Source organism: Glandiceps talaboti, chromosome 9 (genome assembly GCF_964340395.1).
Source record: "Glandiceps talaboti chromosome 9, keGlaTala1.1, whole genome shotgun sequence".
Classification (NCBI taxonomy): domain Eukaryota; kingdom Metazoa; phylum Hemichordata; class Enteropneusta; family Spengelidae; genus Glandiceps; species Glandiceps talaboti.
The window spans coordinates 16,182,961-16,202,724 of record NC_135557.1 but is presented as its reverse complement, the minus strand read 5'-3'; the positions used below and the strand labels follow the sequence as shown (position 1 = coordinate 16,202,724).

General features: G+C 35.5%; 1 protein-coding gene across 3 annotated transcripts in view; it reads left to right on the top strand.

Annotated features, from left to right (window-relative positions):
* The first annotated feature begins 12,381 nt into the window (after positions 1–12,381).
* LOC144440077 (uncharacterized) overlaps positions 12,382–19,764 on the top strand; it is a 31,746-nt gene continuing 24,363 nt past the window's right edge. For 2 of the 3 annotated variants that reach the window (XM_078129326.1, XM_078129323.1), the window contains exons 1-2: positions 13,567–13,657; positions 18,404–19,697. In XM_078129326.1, the coding sequence (XP_077985452.1) occupies positions 18,422–19,697 (1,276 nt within the window). In that variant the 5' untranslated portion in view covers positions 13,567–13,657; positions 18,404–18,421. Of the gene's footprint in view, positions 12,446–13,566; positions 13,658–18,403; positions 19,698–19,764 lie in introns of those variants that run through there. The other variant, XM_078129325.1, reaches the window with a different exon arrangement.

The window sequence follows — 19,764 nt, the reverse complement described above, 5'->3', positions numbered from 1 at the left end:
CCTAATGACTTATGTATTATACATATGTGGACAGTGATCTACATTATCCAAAGTTTTTGATTCGGGGAATTGACGTCATTTGTGCATATGTTAGGTAATATTCGATTATTCATATTCATTATCTGTATAGTTGTACATTCGTACATAATAAGTGTGATATGGTTATAAGTGTGCCAAGTTATATGGTGGTGCAGGATAAGTTATATTATATTATATATAAGGTTGTGTACCCACTGACAAGTTGACGCCATTTTGAATAAGTTACTATTATGGAATTCTACTAGTTAATTCCTAAGGTTGCTAGGACTACGGCTAGCTCCTGCGTTAAATATCAAACATTGTGTTATTTTACATATAGGTGATGAGAGGAGTTTAGTTTACCAATTGGTATGAGTATAAAATGACTGTTTATCAGTTAGGCAACGGACAGTATGCAGTATATTTATCAGTCAGCCATTTTCTTGACATTTCAATATATAACTGCAGTAGCCGTTGAGAATATCCCCTACCCCTTGGAAAATATCGCCTACCCTATACCAGTCACTATAAATACACAGTTCATGGTCGGATTTGAATCTCCAAAAAGTACAAAACGGTACGAATTCGGCAAATATTCAAGTGCGGCAGACACTTTGAATTATACAGGTGCTCTTACAATATTCGAGAGTATATTATTAACGTTGTCAACAGCTTATGAACAGATTCGATAATCAGTACAAAGTACCTCTGATAAGACGACATCCTAGCAGACATGGAATGTACGTTTCTGCAGTCATTACTCCATACAAATGATACTATTTACGATCGTTAATGCACAACAACACTGTACAGGTACATACATTTGGCAGCGGCTTCGCCGTCACGGGCAGTGAGTGTAAGCCATCCACTGACACGGTGTATTCTACCTATACCACACTATATCGTACAGCAGTAGTTACGCTCGCAGTCGACCTTCTAGTTTTATTAACATATTAAAGCATTTTCTGAAACAATTGGAAAACTTACTCTAATACTAATATTGTATTTCGAAATAATAATCCAAATGTACACCGAAATCTTATGAAAATTTATAATCCTCGGAGCAGCTTAGGTTGAGCAGGGTCAGCAAACTATGTGGTGTATGTGAATGCCACCTGATAACTGGTGACGCGACACACGAAGCGCACTGCATAGAGGTGGTGTCTTAAAAATATCTTGGTTTGAACCTTGACAATCAAACTCTCATTTACACATCATACTACAGCTGTCCAAAAGAAATGCCAACAGCATTTACACGTGCTTCGCCAGCTGCGCTCTTTCAACATAGATACTAAACTGCTTCTGCTTCTCTATCGTAGCATTATTTAACCTCTTTTTAGCTTATTGTAACATCTGTTATTTCCCTCTGCTGTCTGTTGTCAATCGAAATAAACTTCTGAAAATTTCTTTCACTGCTGCTTAAATTGTGGGCCTGCCAACTCCTACTCTCTCCGATCTTACTGATCGTGCAATACTGCGCAAGGCACGTGTGATTGCTGTTGACGACAAACATCCACTTTATGCATATTTTGGTATTCTCCCACCTGGCCGAAGATACCACTGTCTTAAATGCTCCAAAGTTCGTTACAGCAGGAGTTTTGTCCCGTCAGCAGTCAGATTTTTAAATCAATTCTAAGTTGTATTTGTGTACTATGTGTATTTGTATTTGTATTTGTATTTGTATTTGTATTTGTATTTGTATTTGTATTTGTATTTGTATTTGTGTAGTTGTGTCGCCTGGACTTTTGTGAGTTGTACACTACATATCCTTGAGGACCAATAAATAAATAATAATAATAATAATAATAATTATGACATGTTCATGCGAAGTTGAACAAAAATATAGAAATATATACTCGTATATATATATATGGTCGTCCTATGTCACGTCACCGGTTCTGCAGTGTTCGAAATATGAGTCAAAATGTTCAAATTTGCCATTGCTTTCCCCGGTTTTTCTTTGATATTACTGGCGCTGGTATAATTATGTTATTGTGGGATTCATGACCGAGGGGATGTAACCACGAGTAGCCAGACGAGTAGTGACAAAAGCCCCTTAAGTCGCTAGTATTTTCCTTGGCTGAACGAGGAAAACATTAGGGGAATAAAATTGTGCAAATTATACTATATCGGCGTGACAATCGCTTTGCGTAGGAGGTGTTTGATAGGGTTGACTGATCGCTCGATTTTTATGTTCTGAAATTATACATTTAACCAAACCAGTGTAAATGTTTTCGTCAAACGTATTGGGGCAATATATTTCCTGCAACGACAGGTCAAGTGGTGTGCTGGACAGATTCCAATATGGAATTGACGTGTGTACAAGTAGTCACCATTTTAACTGCCCCAAGGCCATTAAGTAACCTTATCTTGACATATCGCCCTATTGTAAACGACCATGCGGATTTAGTGCGTTTTAAATCACCAAGTTACACAATTGCGCTGTTATCACCAAGTCGACGCCAGTTTTAATACTGAGATAAGATTATGACAGGATGAAGTCGAGTTTTACGTAGGATATAGCGCCCTCGCCATATTCTAATACCATACTGAATAATACATATGACATCATCTTTTTCAACACTTTTCACTTTTGTCATTGGAACATGATCATAGCACATACTGAATATACCATTACCAACATATTGTTGTATTCATATATTGCTTCAAGAGGCAATTTTCTGGTGAAATAACGAGCTATCTATAAGATGTTTAATTAAACAAACCAGTTATATTACATATACGAAGGCGACAGAATGATGATATTACCAGTTGACATATAATTTATTACCAGTTTTTAATATCTTATGAAGTTATAAATGTTGTGTGGTTTCGGTTGGTTTGTCTTAAAAATCCTTTAAAATGAAAGAAACTTGATAACTTTCCTAGGGAATTTTAAACTTCGCAATTGTTATTACGTATTCGAGAAAGAAAGAAAGAAAGAAAAGTCTTTAGATCCCTCCCCTCACCCAAATGGTAGATGTTTTTGAATGTCGTTTTAAATGATTGTGTCTCGGTTTAGTTCACAGGATTGGTCACTATGGATGCCAGAACATGTATTTTACTCATTCTAGTTAACATCTTTCAGCTGGTACATCACTGCAGGGATTCAACTGATCACTATGGTGTATTGTTTGTGTTTGATTCATGGGAACCAGACAAGGGGGGTTTGAATGGATTTCACCGAAATCTGATCAAAGAATTTCTTAGAAGAAAAGAGGAACAAATTAAAGTTTATTCTACCATCGTAGACACGGAGGTAACTGATGACATTTTGGAAGATGCGAAATCTTTGGATGTCACGCTAATTTTACCTAAACAGAAGGAATGGATGGATTCATCGACGGACAAACCTCGAGTAGAGTGGTTGATTCTCCACGAAAGCTATTATCCAGAATTGCGTAGTCTCAGAAACATAAAGTTCGTAGTTGGATATGCTCCGAAAACAGCGAATGCTGCAGCTGAAATCAGAGAATCGTTATTCCGTAACGCTTACCTAGTTGTAATAATTCATGTAATTCCGGATATACGTGATTCGTCGTACGATTTTGAAAAGCAAATGGAAAAATGGGCTGCTGTAGCTAACATAACATTTTCAATCGGACCGAAAATATTTGAACATTTCGAAAACTTTTTCAGATTGGAACACTTGCACGGAAAGCCACATAAAGAGTATCTACCAAGACCGGGTAGGTTTTTCTTTCAAAAGAACGCTACGCTTGGCAACCTAAAGATATTACATTTGTTGTTTTCGTACGGAAAAAGTGATATTGGACAGGAATTAAACAATCACGATACCTTTGTAAAAACATTTTCTGACGTACAAAAAAATTTCAAAAAGCACCCTCCCGAATGGAAAGTGAGAGGATCAGACACAGACATCGACAATACGCTTCGAAAGGCGGGAATAAAATGTTCAAAATGCACTGACCAATCATCAAACGTCTTTGCTGATCGTCTTCTACAATCTCATCTGTATCTGATTACCAACTGCTTCAGTGAATATAGTTTTGACGGCCTTGAAGCAATGGCAGTCGGTATACCAGTACTTGCCCCAAGAGATTCTCATATAGCCTGGTTTTTCGATGAATATTTCAAGGAGTATGAACATCGCTGTGTGGTAGATAATATACAACATGAATGGCCAAGGAGAATAACGGAAGTGTTAACTGACATAGTAACTGCATTCAAAAGGGCAGGAGATCTCAAGGAAGACTTCAACAAAAGTAATGCTGTTTGCGAAAGTCATAAAAAATTTGCTGCTGTTTTAACATTGAAAACCAATAGTTCAGAAAAAGGTACGACAGTCACACTTTTATCAAATATGAGCTTTGTTTTTAAACCTTGACTTTTGGCCATCAAAGTCTTCTCTGAATCATGACTTTGATATGGTTCAGTAGTGTTATAGGAATGGCAATGTGTGTGTGTGTGTGTGTGTGTGTGTGTGTGTGTGTGTGTGTGTGTGTGTGTGTGTGTGTGTTTGTAGATGTGTGTGTAAACAACTTAAAGTCAAAAACCGTTGGAACAATTGTCATGATATTTGGTGGGTATATTACCTTGGGTGTCTAGTTGGGAAATTGTTCAAATCAAAATGAATTTGCCACCCATGTGTAATTTGGGTTAAGAATGTGATTTTTGGGTCAAATCTTTAATTCCAAAGCTACTGTGCAGATTAGGCTGAAGTTTGGTTGGAACTTTGTTCAGGGTGTTTATAACAAGAATCATTCTTGATATAATAATCTCATCCGTGATATGCAAATTAGGGCTACAAATGTGACTTTCCTGTCAAAAATCTATAATTCCCAATTTATTGAGCAGATTGGGTTGAAATATGATGGGAACATTTTTAGTACTGTTTAGATTAAGAATTCTTCATGACATGATGATCCCATCAGTGATATGCAAATAAAGGCTAAAAATGTCTCTTTTTGTCAAGAATCTATCATTCCAAAACGACCGAGCAGATTGCGTTGACATTTCATAGAGATGCATATATGGATGTAGATAAAGCTGTATTCATAACGTGATGATCCCATCAGCGATATGCAAATTAGGTCTAAAAATATAAATTTTGGTCAAAATTTATATTTTGAATCTGCATGGTGAATTGGGTTGAACTTGGTGGGGATGTTTCTGGAGGTATTATTCTCTAGTTATTGTAGAAACTGTTTCTTTACAATTGGCCACGCCCTTAGCAACAATGAAATGACGATGCATATTACAAAGATAACAATAGGGATGGGTAGGTAAGTGAATAAAGATTCAAACAATGTAGGCAAATATGCCGAGCAACAGTACCACGCCCATAGCAACAGCTAACTAATGGTTTATATTGAAAAGATGAAAAGTGGGGAGGGTAGGTAAGTTAGTAAAGATTCCAACAATGTATGCAAATATCCCTAGCAACAAGACCATGTCCATAGCAATTGCCATATACAGTTGTGCTACAATGCTATTGGCGTTATTTTTACTGATGCACGTCTTTTTTTCTTATGCACGTCCCTTGATTTCGCGATCTCACCTGTATCTGAAAATGGCAACCATATTTGAGATAAAAAACACACTTTGCCTATTATCTTCAAAAGTTTTGATACACACAGACATGTAAAGCGTCATGTCTACCCAAATTTATCAACGGTAATCTTTCTGATGTAACCTTGACCTTTGATCTTTGTACTTCTCTGATAAGTGAAGATATTGAATCCATACAATGCTCCATTTAAGTATCTACACTAATACTTTTAAAGGTAAACCTTCATTTAATACCTCGACCTTTGACTTTGACTTCAAAAGTCAAGGTCAAATAGCTAATTGGTCAATAAATCATGAACTTTTTTGTCTAGAGTCACCATTCAAGTGTCCACGTCCATATGTATAGAGGTTAGCTTGAAAGCTGAATACAAAAAGAAGCTTTGAGCTAGACCTTCAACTTCAAGGTCATATACCAAATTGTCCAATTACATGTAATTCAAATTATATGTAATTCAAGTTTTATCCTAAGAGACATCATTCAAATGTGTACGTCCACACTGTTAGCGGTATAGTTCCAGGCTTGTATTGGTTAATATTGGTCAAAAAGAAAATCTCTTGCGCCGATTTCCAAAGAAACCAGGGCTATCATCAACATAAACTACCACTTGTATTTAGACAGTTCAGTCTGCATGTTATGTTTGTCCACTTTAAAATTTCTTCATTTACATTGTTTTCCATTTTAAACGATACAAAAACTAAACATTACGGATAATGCAACATTTTGTGAATCAATCTATATACCTATGAACTATACTTACGTGAATTACGCTCCTTGAATATTATGTAAATTGTTTTAATACATTTGCTACATCACTTTCAGCTCTCCCAGTCAAAATTGAACCCAGCGATCAACCTTATATGGAAGCGGTTGAACAAAGGAAACAATACTGTCAAACAACAGAGCAACGAGAACATACGAAAGACAATGCAATACAATGCGACATTCAAAGTCTGACACAATATAAAAAAGAAATTGACAACCTCGCAAAGGACAACAATAAAACGATCAAGAAAAACGTACAAGGTATCGTAAACAATCACGAAGAAGTTGAGAGAATAAATCAAATTAGCGAAAAACATTCAGCTAATCTTGAGGAAGTTGACCAAGGATCCTTACGTCTAAAACTAAACTTTTCTTGTCTTTTGAATTTGTACAATTTTGAGGCAAGCTGTCGATCTGGTGCATTTGCTAAAGATATAGAACCGTTACTGATAACTCATGAAATAATAGAAAATTCCAGCAAATTTAATATAACACCTCGGCTAAAAGCTCTCTACGATCAAGAAAACTTTAGAAGAATTGAAGAGTTTTTTCTTGACAGTAAGTGTATTATTTTCAATGTCAAATCTAATGTATAATGTCATCGACCTCAGACATCCTGCTTTGTTTAACATTTTTTCCATGGTCAGCGCAAATTGATGTAACCAGTCAACATTTTTCGTGATAATGTACCGTCATTTTCGCCAAAAACGAAAACAAACAAACAAAACGAATGACGTATGAGTAAATGTGATGCGTTTGTATACATTTTCATCCTAATTAACATAATGGACGTGCTAAAACAATGTCTGTGGTAATGAAAGGGTTAAAAGACATACGCAAGCACATATTACTCCTAAGTCGTACGTTTTCTTTGTTTTTGTTTTTGGTGATAATTCCGGACCTGGTACATTATTCCAAAAAAATATTGACTGGTTACGTCAGTTTGCCCTTTCATAACCATAGACATTGCATTAGCATATACCACGCCCTTTATGTTAATTAGGTGAAAATGTACGAAAATGCCACACATTTTACTCCTAAGTCATACTTTTTGTTTGTTTTTGTTTTTGCTAATGCCGGTACATTATCACGAAAGATCTTCCGTTGAACATGGCAAAATGTTAAATACCGCATGGTCATATGTTGACAAAGGAAACGTGGGAGGCAAATTACATATTATACATCAATATACCACGGACAGGACATTAAGCAGTCGAATATGCACATGAACCTCAGAAGTGAACCTCAACAATGTGCCAGCATCTTATGTCCCATGGACGTCGGAGGCAGCGGCGAGAAACAACAATTAGAGTATTTAATTTTATCTGCAAATGACTCTGGAATATTTTTTATGTGACATTGTCTAAAATTGATCCTGAAACTTTCAATTGTATAAAAAAAATGATCCAGGGGCATTCTACTTTGAAATTGTCTAACAATGATGCCAGGACATTCAATTTTATCTGAACCCTGGAATATTTTTTTATCATAAATGATCCAAAGTCATTCTCGTTTGAGATTGTCTACGGATGATCCTGGAACATTCGAATTTTATCAAACAATACGCATGCGTATGTGTCGACGTCGTTCTCGTTGTTTTTCGCCTTTACCGCCGATTTCCATGGGATGTATGATCCTGGGACATTGCTGTGGTTCACTTCTAATCTCGAACAGCTGAATATGTCGCTAAAAATGGCGTTGACGCTAATATAAACAGTCCATGACAGCTTTAAATTGTCTAAAGACTGTCTTGAATCGAGTAACCATTTAAAAATGTGACTTTATTTGTAGGGGATGGACGAATAAAGAAGGATTTAGATACCTCACGAGAAATAGCAATCGAATCGGATATCAGCCTGAAAGATTCTAGATTCGTTGACTGTAAGTACATTTGACTATAGTGTTTTCAAAATAGTTTATGTAAAGCATGGAATATATCACTATGTTTAGTTATCGAATTATGTCTTCGATTGTAGTATTAAAAATAACAATTACAAATTAACTACAGAAAAGATTATTACAAACTGGTATATTTAAAATTATCTGTCTTGTCATGTCTTTTCACAAAATTTGTTATATATATGTTTTATCTACAGATCTCCACGTACATATCAACTTGAACCAAAGTAACTATAACAAGAAATTGGAGGAGTACGAACAAAGACAACAGTGTTCTAGTATTGAAAGGCAACGGAACACAACTGACAATAGTCTGCTATACATTCTTGGACTCCTACGTATTAAGGGTATACGAGACTATATGAATGATACTCTAAGCCATAGAGTACACGCCATCAACGGTGATGAAGAGCTGTTTGAAAAATTGAAAGGCGTTTGTTTAAACAGCTCCGCTAATCTCATAGAAACTGATAGGGAAGCCTTGTCTTTAAACATGACATTTTCTAGTCTCATTGACTTATATAAGTTTGAGGGCAAATATCATTCGGGGCTGTTTGCTGAAGAGTTGGAAGCATTGTTGATAACTGATGAAATGAGAGAGAAATCTGACAAACTACACGTACAGCCTCAACTACAAGTCACCTATGAACAAACCAACTTTAAAGAGATAGAAGATTTCTTTATACAGAGTGAGTATCATATTATAAAGTATGATTAAGAATAATTCTAATCTACTGTAGTTAAAATTCATCATAATATTCCTTACAATAGATACATTTTCATCATCATAACATAGCAAATCTCATAGCATAAGTTCACGGCATTCTGTTATTCAAATCTGAATGTAAAAATATCTGAGAAATTAATTATGGTTTGTTTTTATTCTTCTTTCATAGGAGATGGAGGCGAAAAGCAAAAAGTTGAAACTATCTCTGAAAGTGGGATATCAGAAAGAGATGCCAATGGTGATACGAATGTACCACATTTCACACTAAGTAAGTATATAAATAGATACCATAGACCCTCCACCAACGTTGGTGGATGGTCTATGTAGATACCTGGTACAGCTATTTGTTTTTACTAGTAATTTGTGTTAAAGCCGTGCGTATGTTCATTTTTTACTTAAACTTTTAACAGGGTTTGATGAACAAGCACATGCAGAAACTTGGATAGCCAGGGATGGCACTGACTTTCATATCTACGATCAATGTAAGTATGTCGTCATAAGCTCCAGTATTAATATGATTAATTATGTTTTGGAATCCAGAGGCAAGACGTTCACGCTTGCAACGAGCATAGGACGGAGCCAATTCACGACCGGCAATCGTGTTATTAGCTTTTCGATGTAAAACACAACTGCCAACTGTATAATACTTCTAAAAATAAATCTTCTATCTATCACACCAGTTATGAAGGGGAAAGTGTAGGGTCGATGTAATAAAAATATAATCTGCATGACCTTTGATTTCCTTCAGGTATAGGGTTTTATAATCACATATATATTGACAAGATTACAACTTTGAAATGATTAATGTGCAATATCATAACCTTCATCCTAATACTTGCTCATGTAATACATTGTATTATGCTTGCAATGATTTAGAGAGGCGTTTTAGTTCTGCCATAGAGATTGAAACATCTCAAGAATGAACAAGGCATTGGTAATTTTATCGCTTTTCTTGATGAATTAATTTTTCCTCTCTTTCAGTAGGCTCTACGAATCAACAAGGTCAATGGATACTGTGGCCATGGTTTATAAACTGGATCGACCCTTTGTATTTGATGACCCTATTTTTAGTCATCGTTATTGTTGTAATAATGGCACCATCTATCAAACCAGGTGATGTATGATTTAAATTTTAAATATTAATTGCTTATGAAATCTTGGGCAGTTTAGGGAAAGGGTATTCATAATATACACACCTATTTTCAAAAATCAAAACACCAAGTTCGGGGCCACCTCATTTTCAATAACCACCCTTTTCGATCTTCTTCGTGAATAACTATGCAATCCCATACACGTTTGGTGACTTGTATAAGTCATTTACATTTTCTGAAATCAACGCAAACGCCCCTGTCATTTATATGATTCAATGTGACCAAATTGTGTTGATAATCAGACTGAATCTAGTTTGTCTTTGCTCCGAATCTCCTACAACAGCCGTTTCCATCATTTGCATGTTTAGTAATCCAACGATGTTTGCTAAATGAAAGACGTCGAATTTCCAAGCAGATGCAAAATCGTCAATATGCACATTCATATCAGATTTGTCCTACATATACCCAAGGCTGTTGTTAACCCATTATAGCTGACCAACCATATATCCAGCCTAAAGAAACCCGTTCTTACCAACAAGATACCTTATACGTTTATAGCAACTACTAGAGACAGTTGTAGATTTTAATAATAGGATATTTCTTGATTTAAACTAAATGATTCTCTCTCTGATTTGCAGGAAATAAGATCCTATTCATTCAGATAGATAGGGTTACACGAAGGGGACAATCAAGTGAGAGGCAATTGCTGCAGATCCTGGATGCCAAGCTACGTAAAAGATACAAAGCTCGCACTTTTGACATTTTAGAGCTCTCTGTAAAGATGACTCGACGTGTACGGAAACTTTTGAAGTCAAAACAGGAAGTGTTGTTTTTACTTGGAATCAAAAGATACGCAATAGTTAATATTGGTAACGTAAAGTTAACCATACCAGGTATGAATGTTTCACATTTAGTTATACCGATGCGTACATTTGGTTCTGAATACCAACTTACCCATTTATGTGTATGTATGTATGTATGTATGTATGTATGTATGTATGTATGTGTGTATGTATGTGTGTATGTAGGTAGGTAGGTAGGTAGGTATGTGTATGTGTATGTATGTGTATGTGCGTGTGTGCGTACGTACATACATACATGCGGTTGTTTGTGGTGTACAGCATAGAAACTACGAAAAGAGCACCTAAGCTTAATTTCGCCCATTTTCTGCCACTTCGTTATGGTTTTAAGCAATCATAAAACCTTCTAACTTTAGGTCTATTTCTTTTTCAGGGTTTTTGCAGATTATGAAAGGCGGATTCAGGAAAATAAGATGCACAAGAACGATGGACAGCACAAAAAGTACTCTCTGTAATAGTCTTATTCTGACACCAAGTGAGAAAATCGACTTTACTGATAATTACATGAAACATTTCCACTTGCGACAAATAATTCAAATAGGACAATTGCAACTGGACCTGGAAAAGGAAGAAGAAAACACGAAAAAGAAAAACAGTCAAATAGAACAATTACTGCTGAACCTGAAAAAGAAAAAAGAAAAAATGAAAATGAAAAATAGTGAAATAGAACAATTACAGTGGGACGTGAAAAAGAAAAAAGAAAACATGAAAATGAAAAACAGTCAAATATCACAATTACAACGGGACCTGAAAAAGGAAAAAGAAAACATGAAAAAGAAAAACAGTCAAATAGAACAATTACGACTTGACCTGGAAATGGAAGAAGAAAACACGAAAAAGAAAAACAGTCAAATAGAACAATTACGACTTGACCTGGAAATGGAAGAAGAAAACACGAAAAAGAAAAACAGTCAAATAGAACAATTACGACTTGACCTGGAAATGGAAGAAGAAAACACAAAAAAGAAAAACAGTCAAATAGAACAATTACAGCGAGACTTGGAAAAGGATGAAGAAAGCACGAAAAAGAAAAACAGTCAAATAGAACAATTACAGCGAGACCTTGAAAAGGAAGAAGAGAACACGAAAATGAAAAACAGTCAAATAGAACAATTACAACTGGACCTGGAAAAGGAAAAAGAAAACACGAAAATGAAAAACAGTCAAATAGAACAATTACGACTGGACCTGGAAAAGGATGAAGAAAACACGAAAATGAAAAACAGTCAAATAGAACAATTACAGCGGGACCTGAAAAAGGAAAAAGAAAACACGAAAATGAAAGACAGTCAAATAGAACAATTACAGCGGGACCTGACTCTCATGAAAAAGGAAAAAGAAAACACGAAAATGAAAGACAGTCAAATAGAACAATTACAGCGGGACCTGACTCTCATGAAAAAGGAAAAAGAAAGTCTGAAGACTAAAAACGATCAAATAGAACAAATAATACGGCATTTTAGAGGGAAAGACGTGTCTGAAAGTGATTTATCCCAAAAATACAAGCAGTCGCATGCAAATGATCCACAAATTGCAGATGTGGTAACGAAAGAAGGTAAGTACATACAGTATGCAGACAGTAGTATTACACAAATAAAGTAGTATTATAACAAAAATAAACACTACATTTTATTGATTTACCAAATATAATCAAAAGTGATACTTGCTTTTGCTTTTGAACAAATACTGACCTTTGAACTTTTCACACAGCTCAAAGGTCACATAACAATTCTCCATACGATAGATGAGGAATAGCCATCCCATTTTCACGCTAACATTTATGTTATAGGTCATCAGTTTTTTTGTAACACAGGCCTAGAATAGTTAGGATTTCTTTTAAAGATCTGATGAGATTAGAAATATATGAATATACAAATATGATGGCTCTTTCTCATTTCCCTGCCACACCAGTGATTATTGTTGAATATGTCTGGTTTTACATGATAATATACATTTTCGTTTACATTACTTTATTTGAGAAGAGTCTGTTCATATTTGAATATGAGAAACAGACATTTTAGTGGGATATTTAAGACAAAAGAAATCACATAAACATCAATAACATCAATGTGTCGATTTAGATAGCATTAAGTAAAGTAATCTCAATTATCTCTTCTTAGATGGATCTCGCAGCTCTGTCTGTCTGTCTGTCTGTCTGTATGTATGTATGTAAGTATGTCTGTCTGTCTGTATGTATGTATGTATGTATGTATGTATGTATGTATGTATGTCTGTCTATGAGTGTGTGTCTGTCTGTGTGTATGTGCATGTTATATATATGTTTTCATAATGTATGTAAACTTTGCCATAATGCTATTGGCACTATAATGTTTATTTGCAGGTTTACCTTTGATAGAGTTAGTGGCAACAATACCTGGACAAGTACATTCTGAACATTCCTGTCCACGGGGTATTACTTGGACTAGTACTGGTTATTTAGCCATTGCAGACACTTTCGTGGATGAAATATACACTGTTAATACAGAACATGACATTGCTGATACATTAAGATTAGACGATCACTTTGAGAGTCATTTTTATCCATGGGACATATCAGTATATGACGATAAATACTTTATTATTGGTATTCATAATCATCAAGTAGTTGTTTGTGACGAAACCATGACATTTGTTACATCAATTGATGGACAAGATCAAATAAAACCACGTGGTATATGCGTTGCGGCTGGAGCAATTTACGTGACATCTTTAGATTTGGACAAGGTGGTGAAATACAATATGGATGGAGTATGTGTAGCAAATACAGGTAATTTGGCAAAGACATGCACAGCACCAGGTGAAAAAGTTCCCAAGTTAAACTACCTTGTCGCAAATAGCAAGTCTGAAATTCTCGTTTCTGACTGTGGCAATCATTGTATCAAAATGTTTGATAGTGATTTACGGTTCCAGATTTCATATGGCAACAGTAAGTTGGAATATCCAGTGGGATTAGATGTCGACAATAGAGATAATGTGTATGTCTGTGATAAGTATAATGGCAGTGTTGTTCATTTTGCAGTAAATGGGCAATACATTCGTAATATTGGGGTAGGCAACCTGAAAACACCAGAATTTATTTCTGTTAGTAAAACATGGCCGTTAAAGATTGCAGTGTCACAACCATCAGAGAAGTGCATAAAAGTGTTTTCAGTATCTGAAGATGAGTACTTGTCTGATGAAGGATACGACCTGGAAATGATAAATCTTTTAACACAATAACTGCTGATAAACTTCGACGTTAATGTCCACTGGATTTTGCAAATGACGATTCTGACTATCCAGACATAACAAATGATGTATTTGACGTCAGTCATCACCAAAGTATTGAACTCAAGCGAAAATTAAATGAGGCTCATAGAAATGTATAAAATGATATTTGTGAACAAAAACAATGCACAAAATGTTTAATGTTTTAAATTGAAATAACAACATATATAAATGTTATCAACAGACGAATGTGGAATGAAAGTCAACATGTGCACCAAATTAAAGTCGTTTGCATTAAGCTAACCGTTTTTGAGAGAACGATGACACAGACAGTCACACCTACCCACCCACATACAGATACACATACAGATACACATACACATACACATACACATACAGACTTTTCACGCCTAAATTATAACCTTCTATTACGGAAGGCAAAAAACAACTCGACAATCTCACCTATGAGTTGGGTGTGTTGCAGTGCCAACAGTGTGTCCAAAGTCTGCGGTTCGATGCAAGGCATACGAGACCGTACGTCAAACATTGTGAGCAGTTTTATTTGCCACAACCAGCTATCAGTAATTCTCAAGTGTACTCCACTTTATAGATTTGAGCATAGTGTTTTCGTACAAGCGATTTCGCTATACAAGTGTTGTATTTTTTTATTTAGAGGAAAATCATAGATAAAACTGTGTGTGAGTTCTTTCTTATTTCTCCAGTGTGGTCCATCGATAGATTAGGGCACTAGGTGGCGCAAATAAACCGAGTCGTGTTTTCAAAGAGTTAACTCAGTTAGGGTGTGAACAATTCCCAAATGACCTTCACCTTGTCTGAGGTAAATCTATCAACGGAATTTTCGCCTTTTGGTGATTGCCACAACCTTTCTCCATTCTATTCACAGTAGAAGCTATGGCATGCCACAAAGATGTGAACTGTTACATACAAATTCGAACTAGGAATGCTGTATATCAATATTAATTCAAACTCAGACCAGTAAAGTTTGAGTTGGTCGCTACTGGCATCATAACAATGCATTAGGTGTTTGTGTATATTCGCGACAGCAGAACCGAACAAAACACTCAGATATTAGTATTGCAGACACGCAAACTATGCATCGCTATGAATAGCTCATAACAACCAACGTCGGGTCAACAGATGACTCCCAGATTGCATCGTTTCTCCGTATTGGTACGATAAAAAATATCACCTCTCTACAAAGTTCACGTAGTACAAAAGCACACGGCTACTCCATAACAAGGGCCTACGATTCATGTCAAAGTATGTCAGGTGAAAGGAATCAGGTGATCCTCGATTGTTGGCTTGGACAGAGTAAACAAAAATGTAATCACGTGACATGAATGAATACGTCGTTCATTCAGTTTACTATGGCAACGGGCCTGAGGTACGGAATTTAATTAATATATACAAAAACATCTGTAAATATAGAGGTTTCTTACGACAAACATTACGTGCAAAGTCCACATAACACAACTAAGGGATTCTACTGTAACAATGGGGATCGTCAGGCAATGTTTGAAATATAGCTGCTCGTGTGAATAGTTCAAAGTACACTTTTTACTTCAATTGTGTCTTGTGAAATACTGTAAAATACATATAATATATGTATAACAAATTAGAGTCCAGAAGTGGGAGATGGCTGGGGGGGGGTTGAAAGTTGGTGTAGAGATTTACCAGAAACAGAGATCTCATTAATTTTGAGCTTACATCATGTATATTGTTAATCCCCTAATTTGCATATTATAACATTCGATTTTTGTAGAAGACTGTACTAAATGGCATGATATGTGGAAGATGTATACTAAATAGGTAATGCAATCTATGAGAACTTTATTAGTGAAAACAATTTGCATGAGTATGCATAATTAACATATCAACTTTACTTTATAAAATGTTTGTCCAAATGAATAGAAATCAGATTCACATAGTCTTTATGGTAATGTAGATAAATGATTTGTTATTTAATGAAATATTAAATATTCATATCCATATTAATTACCCTAATTTGCATATGATATTTAAAAGTTTGTTTGATGAATGATTTGATTAAATGAGATATATTTCACAACTATTAAAACCTGACATATATCATTATTTCAAAAACTCAAGGCTCAAATCAGATGAAATAAATTGTACATATTACATTTTGTTATTAAGTAGACTAATTTGCATAACATGTGACACACTTGTGACACAATTATTTGCATATAGTTAAATGAATGAAAAATGTTTAGAGAATAAATTTTGTATTAATTATTAATTAGCAGATATTACCATCATAAGCATATAGTACTACAAATAAGGAATTTTCTCAATTCAGCACGTCTGATCATTTTGGCTGTTCTTTGATATTATTATAAGCTAAAAAGACACCGATACATACCATAGAAGATTAGTAGGGCAAAAAATGACTTACACATATCCCATACAGTGTCATATGTATGGCATCACAAAGACACACACCTATTCAGTTTCTCAACCATTAATTTGTATTAACTGGGAATTGTAGTAAGTTTAATATGACTGCATACTCAACGAGAATTTTGCCATGACAATGCCTATAAAGCAATAGGTATAAGGTACGAAATGGCTTACCATGTAGTCAACAGTGTACCAACTCAGTGTGACCTGGACCACAAACAAAGAGGGGGTCACATTTCATTGAAGTATTGAAGTGTAGCCTACGTCATTATGTAGAGAAAGCACAGCTTATAAGTGGACAGTGATCTACGTTCTCCAAAGTTTTTGATTCGAGGAATTGGCATTATTTGTGCATAAATTAGGTAAGGTTCGATTATTCATATTCATTATCTGTGTAGTTGTACATTCGTACATAATAAATGTGATATGTGTATAATGTGCCAAGTTATAGGGTCCTTCGGTATATGTTTTAAGTTTGTGTACTCACTGACAGGTTGACGCCATTTTGAATACGTTGCTATTGTTGAATTATACTAGTTAACTCCTAAGGTATTAACTTGGAATTGTAGTAAGTTTAATATGACTGCATACTCAACGAGAATTTTGCCATGACAATGCCTATAAAGCAATAGGTATAAGGTACGAAATGGCTTACCATGTAGTCAACAGTGTACCAACTCAGTGTGACCTGGACCACAAACAAAGAGGGGGTCACATTTCATTGAAGTATTGAAGTGTAGCCTACGTCATTATGTAGAGAAAGCACAGCTTATAAGTGGACAGTGATCTACATTCTCCAAAGTTTTTGATTCGAGGAATTGACATTATTTGTGCATAAATTAGGTAAGGTTCGATTATTCATATTCATTATCTGTGTAGTTGTACATTCGTACATAATAAATGTGATATGTGTATAATGTGCCAAGTTATAGGGTCCTTCGGGATATGTTTTAAGTTTGTGTACTCACTGACAGGTTGACGCCATTTTGAATACGTTGCTATTGTTGAATTATACTAGTTAACTCCTAAGGTTGCTAGGACTACGGCTAGCTACAGCGTTGAATATCAAACATTGTGTTATTTTACATATGAGTGACGAGGGGAGTTTGGTATACCAATTCGTATGAGTATAAAATGACTTTATCATACTCAGTTAGGCAACGCACAGTATGCAGTATATTTATCAGTCAGCCATTTTCTTGACACATTTCAATATATATACAGTAATGCAGTAGCCGTATCAATTTGCCGCTCCATGTCGATCCTCTACTAGAACAGATAGAGAGTCCATAATGTTACGTTTCGCTCGAAAATCGACCAACAGATTTGTCGCTCCCTTTAAATAGGGGTTGTTGAGAATATTCCCTACAGCTTGGAAAAGAGAGCATACCCTATACCAGTACTAGTCAATACAAATACATCGTTCAAGGTATGATTTGAATCTCCAAAAGGGACAAAACGGTACGAATTCTCGAAGTGTCAGCAAATATTCAAATGCACACTTTGAATTATACAGGATCTCTTACAATTCAAAAGTATATTATTAACGTTGTCAACAGGTTATGAACAGATTCGTGAATTTGTTGTGTAAATTGGGCATTTACAACTAGCAGTGAAGTTAGGGAATACCAAACTGTCATGATACTAATTTGAAAGAGATTTTTAGCTATAACCTCAGTCTATAGTAAGGAGTTGTAGCATTGTTTGTTTTTGTTTGCAAACCCGACATATAATATCAAGAGAAAATATATAATATTAAAACACACAAATTAAAAATGAAAAACCCAAGAAAATTATTGCAGCTAATCAATTACTGTCTGTTACTGTTAAGAAATTTGTCTTACATGATTGTGTCTCGGTTTAGTTCACAGGATTGGTAACTATGGATGCCAGAACATGTATTTTACTCGTTCTAGTTAACATCTTCCAGATGGTACATCACTGCAGTGATTCAACTGACCACTATGGTGTATTGTTTGTGTTTGATTCATGGGAACCAGACAAGAGAGGTTTGAATGGATTTCACCGAAATCTGATCAAAGAATTTCTTAGAAGAAAAGAGGAACAAATTAAAGTTTATTCTACCATCGTAGACACGGACGTAACTGATGATATTTTGGAAGATGCGAAATCTTTGGATGTCACATTAATTTTACCTAAACAAAAGGGACGGATGGATTCATCGACGGACAAACCTCGAGTAGAGTGGTTGATTCTCCACGAAAGCTATTATCCACGCTTGCGTAGTCTCAGAAACATAAAGTTCGTAGTTGGATATGCTCCGAAAACAGCGAATGCTGCAGCTGAAATCAGAGATTCGTTATTCCGTAACGCTTACCTAGTAGTAATAAATCATGTAATTCCGGATGTACGTGATTCGTCATACGATTTTGTAACAAGAGAGAAGCAAATGGAAACATGGGCAGCTGAAGCTAACATAACATTTTCAATCGGACCGAAAATATTTGAACATTTCGAAAATGTTTTCAGATTGGAAAAGTTGCGCAAAAAGCCACATAAAGAGTATCTACCAAGACCGGATGGGGTTTTATTTCAAAAGAACGCCACACTTGGCAACCTAAAGAAACTGCACGTGTTGTTTTCGTACGGAAAAAGTGACAATGGACACGAATTAAACAATCACGATACTTTTGTAAACACAGTTTCTGAGGTACAAAAAAATTTCCAAAATATGGGCAAGCACCCTCCTGAATGGAAAGTGAGCGGATCAGACACAGACATTGACAATACGCTTCGAGAGGCGGGAGTAAAATGTTCAAAATGCACTGACCAAACCACAGAAGTCTTTGCTGATAGCCTTCTACAATGTGATCTGTATCTGATTACCAACGTCTTCAGTGAATATAGTTTTGACGGTCTTGAAGCAATAGCAGTCGGTATACCAGTACTTGCCCCAAGAGATTCTCATATAGCCTGGTTTTTCGAGGAATATTTCAAGGAGCATGAACATCGCTGTGTGGTAGATAATATACAACATGAATGGCCAAGAAGAATAACGGGGATGTTAGCTGACATAGTAACTGCATTCAAGAGAGCAGGAGATCTCATGGAAGAGTTTAACAAAAGTAATGACGTTTGCGAAAGTCATGACAGATTTGCTGCTATTATAAAATTGAAAACCAATAGTTCAGAAAAAGGTACGACAATCTAAGTTTAGCTATGACATTTCTCATCAGTTTGTTAAATGTTAGGTGTAAATTTTCC